At 40.6% G+C, this 7,442-nt stretch overlaps 1 protein-coding gene across 1 annotated transcript; it reads right to left on the bottom strand.

Moving 5' to 3' along the window:
* Positions 1–926: 926 nt before the first annotated feature.
* hpxa (hemopexin a) lies at positions 927–5,132 on the bottom strand. Its single transcript, XM_085435139.1, has 10 exons — positions 5,006–5,132; positions 4,398–4,432; positions 4,212–4,289; positions 3,586–3,743; positions 2,862–3,015; positions 2,513–2,725; positions 2,230–2,325; positions 1,945–2,072; positions 1,710–1,857; positions 927–1,481 (listed from the first exon to the last, which is right to left on the bottom strand). The coding sequence occupies exons 1-10, from the start codon at positions 5,059–5,061 to the stop codon at positions 1,252–1,254; spliced, it is 1,296 nt and encodes a 431-aa protein (XP_085291265.1). The 5' UTR covers positions 5,062–5,132; the 3' UTR covers positions 927–1,251.
* Positions 5,133–7,442: the final 2,310 nt, after the last annotated feature.

Raw genomic sequence — 7,442 nt, 5'->3', positions numbered from 1 at the left:
GGCATTGAACACTGTAAAATGGAACCAGTTGCAGATACTTGAAAGTTAAAGGAATTTAGTTCTTACCATTTCGCAAAGACATGCACTGAATATTTTTACTGCTCACTGTTTATTCACCAGGTAGAAAACATCAGGTTTCTGTCAACCAAATGTTGTGTTTTTTTCCAGCTGCAGCTGGTTCGTGGGAGTTCACAAGCACAGGAACACCAAAGCTTCCTGTGGATAATTCACATCTCATCTATGTGTGCCTCACAGGAATAAGACGATTTAACACCTGCTCTGACTTATCTGTACTGCTCTGTTTGCAAGAAACAAAAGCAGAGTTACAGAAAAGGCAAAGACAGAAGTATTGTCCTCATTCTATCGTCATAAAGTAGCAGATCAACCAAGTGGAACTCTTCTGCCCTCTGCTGGTAAAAGGTCGGAAAGTCTCCTTGTTTTGCCTCTGGAAAAACTGTTCGCAAAACAGCTTCTCAGATGTATAAAAGCACTAATAAATATTATCTTTAGACTTCTTTCTCAGCCCCTTATCACTGAGTCTATGCCACCTGTCTATAGGGCAGGAGCAGGATGCACTCCAGACAGGTTGCCACTCCATTGCAATCAATCAGCATAGGCCCACTTGAAAAAAGTCTAGTTAAAATGTACTGTAGTAAGTTATAAAAGAAAATGCAGTTACATGTTATAAATAACATGTAATTTCTTTTTAAATGCTACAGGTATAGTCTACTCATATTCATGGTATATGTGTTGTTTGTTTGTACTGTACAGAAAGTATTTTCTTTCTTGGATATTCAGAAAGTGAACTATGTAGGAAAAACTCTCTATCCTTGCAAGTGTAGTATCAGAGTACGTGGACCTGCCCGAGAAGCATCCTGGAAACTTATTAACACATCACAGAAATAAATCATCACTGTTTCACCTGCTTGGTTGTTGCCACTTTGCTTTATTCACAACAGCACTGTACAAAACGAATCACAGAAAAACATCTGCCTTCTTGGTAGCACACTTTGCGTGGAGGACCACAGAGCTTTAGCATGAAAAGTAACAACCCTCTAAATGAATTAAAGAAGGCTACTACTAAGACATGGAAGGGAAACAATGGGTATGAAATACTGCATCAGCTGTAAGTGCTCTTAGTCAAAAGCTTAGCAACTTGTCATGTGGCGCCTCTTGTCTGAAGTCGTTGGTGCTTTTGTTTCTCCATATTTCACTGTGTTGTATGCGATGTCCTGCACAACCCATTCAGTCCTAGTGATCACAGCCAAACAGCTCCAGAGACACTTTGTGCTGCTCAGGCAGGGACCTGGCAGTAGAAAGCAGTTTGGTGCTATCAAAGTGGTAGAAGTGATTTCCTATGATCACCTTAACTCCTCCGGGACCGCACATGGCAGTATCGACTCTCTTGAAGGGTCCGATTGGACGCTCGTTTCCTGCCTTACGTGGGGTGACTTTCAGTTCCACATCATGCATCTGATTACCTGATGGAAAAAAGGCAGAACGATATGGTAAGATATCTATCTAAAAGTCTTAGTTCTTTGTAAATATAATTGTGACCATTTTCAAGTAAGTGCTAAATGACTTATTGTGTCATCTAAGTGATCAAATAACACTACATGATGTAACTACATCATGTAGTTCAAAGCAGTCCTAGAAGTGATACAGGGATAATCAATACTTGCTTTCTGTATTTCTGCCTGTGTTTATACCTTTGATAATGTGAGCAATGTGATGGTCCTCACAGACGAATGCAGCATCAATGGGACCCTCAATGCCCAGCTCCTCCGTCACAGGTTTGGGGTAACCATCGAGGTGGATGTGGGGCTCACCGACTCGGTAAACATACAAATTGTTATTCTTGGGAGAAAAGAGAAACAGAAAACATGGTAAATATGGTGTGCAGAGTTAATGACAGGATCAGAAATGTGCTTCCAGGTGCTTTACCTTGATCAAGTAAAGGTGATTTTCATAAGAGAAAGCGGCGTCCACCTCACTGTGCAGCTCCTTGAAATCATTCTCGATGGTGTCAGAGGTCAGTGTGTCATTGTCATCTTTACGGAGGTAATGGTGGCCTGTGACATAAGAGAATAAATCAAGCTCTGATGAACGCTGGGTGTACAGCCAAACCTCAGACCCAGCCCTGATCATAATGCCGTCACTTCAGTACAGTGATTTAGATGTTGGAACAACATATAAATGTATATGATGTGTTCTGATGTCAGATCTCACCTCTGAAGGCATAAATGTTTCCAGCGTCGTCTGATGTGATGGCATCCAGGTGAACACGGCTGCATCGCTCTCTCTCCACATGGTCGCTGTCAGGACCTGAACAAAAAAAAAATAACAACAACAAAAAAAAAAGCGTATTTTTGTTAAAAATACAAAACATAACTTTGGTCTAGAAAATTACAGTCCCGGAACATCGACAGCACAGAAACGGTATTTAAATCTACAGCTGTGTCAAATTTGAAGTCATATCTGATCACATTGCTCACTTTGCTTTTTAACTTACTGAACTTGGAGCATCTCATGAAGTAGTCGCGGGCCTCTTTGGGGTATTTGCCGTGCACTTCGCCAGTCTTTGGATCAAATTTGGAGAACATGTGCCCGTGGAAGCAATAGTAGTGCTCCATGAAGCGGAAAGCCGATGTGCAGTTTGGCATGGACTTGAACTCTTTCTCTTCTACAGCCTTGCTTTTAAGATCGTAGTGGTAGATTTCGTCCCCTTCAGGGGAAAAAAAGACGCGTGTTTTAAAGTTTTTCCTCGGGTAGCTTTTTTTTTGGAAATAGTGAAAAATGTTCTTGGTCTCATAGGAATAATAACCACAGTTTTCTCACAGTCAGTGAAAACTTTTATTTACCTTTGAAGAAGATAACGGAGTCGTTGGCGCACTCTGGGTGAGGACATTCCACAGCAGCATCCAGATCGTTGGGGATTCCAGGGAAGACTTCAGAGATATCCTTGGGGTAGCCAGCCTCCAGCTTGTGCTTGTAAAAGCTGAACACCTTGTTGTCCTATGTTTAAAAAAAAAACACAAGTAAGATTCAACTGACAAGTTGTTAGGCTTTTGCAGTCAAATCAGGAGAATCTCACTTTGTATCGCTTTCAGAAAGCAGTAATGCAGACAAAATTTATTTTGCAAAGGCTTCACATTTACAGCAGTTTTCAACCCCAAAGTTTGGGCAGTTGTGGAATGTTGATAAATTTTAATCATCATCACACTTGAACAGCTATAATTACTCATGAGAATGCAAAAAGAAACTGAGAAAGGTATTTGTGGTGCACACCAGTCCAGACATGTCAGATGGCATGATGGAGACTATTTTGCACAGATATGAGTGCAGGTGTGCTTTGCACACAAAATGTTTGAAAGCCACTGGCCTACATCATACCTGTTTTCTAGTCACACTATTCTGCCAGCTCAACTGCAAGGACAGCTGTTGTCTCCCTCTCTCCACTCTAGTCTTGCTATCCATCTTGCTTTGTGTTGTAATTCCTATTGGGTTATTTAAACTGTTTCCTTCTCTGGATGTTTGCCTGTTGCCAAACTCTGTTATGATCAATAACACAATAAAAAGCCATACCAAGAAGAAGAACATGCGGTCGTGGTCGTCGGGGTTGTCTTCAAAGTGCATGTGGAAAGCAGCGTCCACATGGCCCAGGTGATGATGGTCGTCCAACTCAGCGAAACTCTCATTGGAGAGCTCGGCAAGGCCGTGGAAGCCCTTGTATAAATGGTCACCTGACAGAACATATACGGGACACAGTCATTAAATAGAGCCAATCACACTTTTTATGCATGCTGCAGTTCATACTCCATTAGAGCTCTATGATGATCAAACACATTTTAAAAGTATGACATATTCCCAGGTCATAACTTTCCCTCATGCAGTAAATGGCCTGTATTTGTATAGCGCTTTACTTAGTCCCTAAGGACCCCAAAGCACTTTACACATCCAGTCATCCACACACTGGTGATGGCAGCTACATTGTAGCCACAGCCACCCTGGGGCGCACTGACAGAGGCGAGGCTGCCGGACACTGGTGCCACCAGTAAGTAACGGGTGAAGAGTCTTGCCCAAGGACACAACGACCGAGACTGTCGGAACTCGAACCGGCAACCTTGCGATTACAAGGCAAACTGCCAACTCTTGAGCCACGATCGCTCAGTGTCAAAATGCCTGCCCATGACTCCTCTATAGAGTCTTACCCTTGAAAAAGTATGGGATTCCCTCTTCATTCACTGCAACAGCATCCATCTCAAGACCTTTACAGCGGTCAAGGTCATCTGCAGAATATCAGGTGAAAGTGAGAAGAAGGCTCATAATATAGAACATGACAGCAGTTGTGTTGAGAAATGTCTGTGAATTTAAAAGAATAAAATCTTTCAACTCACAATCATGTTCATGTGGTGGATGACCTCCTCCTTGCCTGGTTTTACCAGCAGAGAAAAGGCATGTTATCACTTTAAGCAATTTCACTCAAAACTTAGGCTCGGACTTTTAGTTTTACAAAATTGTTAAAGGGAAAACGCACGTGAGAGGAGTTTTCAGTCTTCATCTAGTTTTTTACTCAAGCTATACTGTATGAAGCCACAATGTCATGTTGTGTGATATCCAGAGAAAATAATGAGATCATGTGGGGTTAAAACAATTCAAATTGGTGTAGCATACTTACGAAAATATCACTACAATGCTTTTATTATCATAATTTCTTGTCTTATTTTTTCCTGTATCAACGCTGCTTAACTCAGGAAGTATAAAAAGTGACTTTAGCTAAATTAAAGTGTTGCTTTAGATCTGTAATCATGTCTGCATTTAGCACAAACAACAAAAAAAAGTTATCTGGAAACATTTTAGATATGCAGCAAAGACACAACATGATGTCCCCTGTAACTCATTACATTAGTATTGAGTTTTAATGAAAAAAATTAAACAAGTGGCATTAAAAAACATTCAAACTGTCTGGGTTTTATCTCTTCATTAGAAGTACAAGTCCACTTACGAGTGAGCCCATCCCAGGGCTAGGGTAAGCAACAGGATGCAGGAAAGCAGCTTCATGATGAGGATTCCTCTGAGACCAGATAGGCCTGGAGAGCTGAGCCAAAGGTACCCCTGCAACTGCTGCTGCGTTCTTTTATACTGTAGCCCAGTTTAAAAGGTCACATCACAATGGGTACCAGAGGAGGAGGGGACAATGTGCACAACCAGTAGCTTTATCAAAAGACGCCCACAATATTTGATGAGTCCACAGAGCTGTGCCCCCACAGACCTCCACCTCTGACTTGTCTTTGTTCAAACCACCTACCAGGAAAAGTCCTGGTGCAACAGAGATTCATAGAATTTGATGGGTTACCCCTTTTATTTTTTGGGCACAGAAGTCTAATCACGTATATATCTTATGTCATCATGCTACAGCACTGAATAAAAAGCAGACTTGTGCAATCATCACTTTTGAGAATATGAATGTGGGTGAATATTCCACAGCATTAAAACCTACATGCACACCAGTGCATACCTAATGTCATATTTATGCAAGATTACTGTTTTCCAGAGAAAGGCTCGTCGATACCTGTAGATCATTTGATGTGACAAAAAGTGTACAAAAGCATCTCAATTTATTGATGTGCATAACTGAACCACTTTACTCATCACATGCAACAAATATCTTTTCAGAATATTCCAGAAGTCTGCCTGAGCTGGATCTGCAGGCCAGACCAGGTCCAGCTACCTGAGAGGTTACTAACCCACTACCCCCACTAAATTAAACAAAAACTGCTGACTGCAGTGTTTCACAATCCTTGGACTAAGTGTTGTATAATATTTGTAAAGTGAACATTAACAGAAGAAGTAGGATGGCCTCAGTGTAGGTAATACTTATCAGTAAAAATTGTTCCCTTTGTGTGGGCTCTATGTACGTGCTGCCTTCTATTCCATTTTTAATAACTTGTCCTGTGCTTCCTATTTGTTGCAAATATGCTATTAAATGCACAAACAAAAGATTCACTAAAGCTCATGGGAGATGAAGTCAATAAATGCTGCCAAAGAAGTCACCGTAAGATTTTTAAAAAGGAAGATAATATCAGTCTCATTGTATATGATGTTATACTTTTTCAAATGTGCATTATGGTGTTTAAATGATGTATAAACAAAACCTAATTTAAGGTTATGAAATGTTAGTAATGCTGATTTTTTTCTACTGCAGGAGTGCTGTTTGTTTGTTTTTCATGTGATGGAAAATTTTCAGGTTTGAAGTGAGAAGAGAGAAGAGGATGCAAAGTTTCCATAAACCATGACCGTGAACGCTTTGGTGTTCTTTAACTTTTTTTTAGCTAAAGAGTTTTACACAGTTTTATCAGACTGCTGTTCTGAGTCTGTGTTATTCAGTGCTGAAAAGGTGACAGGAGACAGGTGTGTGAAACTCACTCTGCGCAGTTAAATTCCAACGATGACTGACAAACTTGTCTGTGAACATTGTTTCATTGCATCTACAAGTCAAGCCGTGGCAGATCAGCTTATCTCAGGGGCAGCCCTCATCAACTGACTGCTCTGCTGATGTCCTTCTGTACATCCAATTGGCACATTTCTGAGAACTGCCAGCCACTTTGCAACCCACTTATGCTTTCGCTCCTCCTTTCCTGCTGTTCTTTAGTGGCACATCTGTCGTCATGCATCCATGCTCTGTTTGCGTTGGTTTCTTGTTGCTGCTTTCTCTTATCATGTATGCAAATGGGAGGAAAGTAGTGCACAAGAAAAGAGCTAAACTGCCAAACACAAACCCCAAAACTGCAAGGATGTGTCAAATGTAAACAGAAAAACAGAATGCAATGGTTTACAAATCTCATAAAGCCATATTTTATTTATAGAAAATACCTTCAATCTTTAAAATGAATATGACAGAATCTGAAGAACTTGAATGTACCACAAAGTCGCATAACCTCTTCTGTTGTCAGCACTCCAGGGAACATCTGGGAACTAAGGATACCAGCTGCTGGACTTTTGGGAGATGATTGTCCCTTTTTCTGTCCTTACAGGACTCTAGCTGCTTAACATTTTCAGATCCTTCTTTGTCATGTTTTTCATTTCATGATGCTCCAAAATTTGGCCTTGTCCCTCATGCAGAGAGATCTCTAGACTCTCTCAATCTTTGATATTATGTATTGCAGATGAAGACACATTCAAAGTCTTTGCAATTTTAAGGTGAAAGATATTTTTTCTGAAATTGTGCAACAGGTTTGAAATGCAGTGCTTTGCAAGTCTGTGAACCTCTGCCCACCTTTGCTTCTGAGAAACTCTGCCTGTCTAAGATGCTTCTCAAATAGACACACAGACAATGCAGACCTCTTGCCTGTTATTAAAAAAATTTGAATGATAGAAAAAAAAATCACTTGTGTGATATATTGCTTGGGTTTGCATGGATTCCAATCAGTATGATGAGAATT

Source organism: Copadichromis virginalis, linkage group LG16 (assembly GCF_057382275.1).
Source record: "Copadichromis virginalis isolate Kocher_CV1m ecotype Utaka linkage group LG16, C_Virginalis_male_GT1.1, whole genome shotgun sequence".
NCBI lineage: Eukaryota > Metazoa > Chordata > Actinopteri > Cichliformes > Cichlidae > Copadichromis > Copadichromis virginalis.
Note: the sequence above shows the minus strand (reverse complement) of the source record. Positions and strands in the feature narration are given on the sequence as shown.

Bases quoted from the DNA above. Each gene is read 5' to 3' on its own strand.
- hpxa (XM_085435139.1), bottom strand. From the start codon at position 5,061: ATGAAGCTGCTTTCCTGCATCCTGTTGCTTACCCTAGCCCTGGGATGG. The intron at 4,290-4,397 runs GTGAGTTGAAAG...GATATTCTGCAG, and splicing joins TCCACCACATGAACATGATT to ATGACCTTGACCGCTGTAAA. The intron at 2,726-2,861 runs GTAAATAAAAGT...TTTCCCCTGAAG, and splicing joins CTCCGTTATCTTCTTCAAAG to GGGACGAAATCTACCACTAC.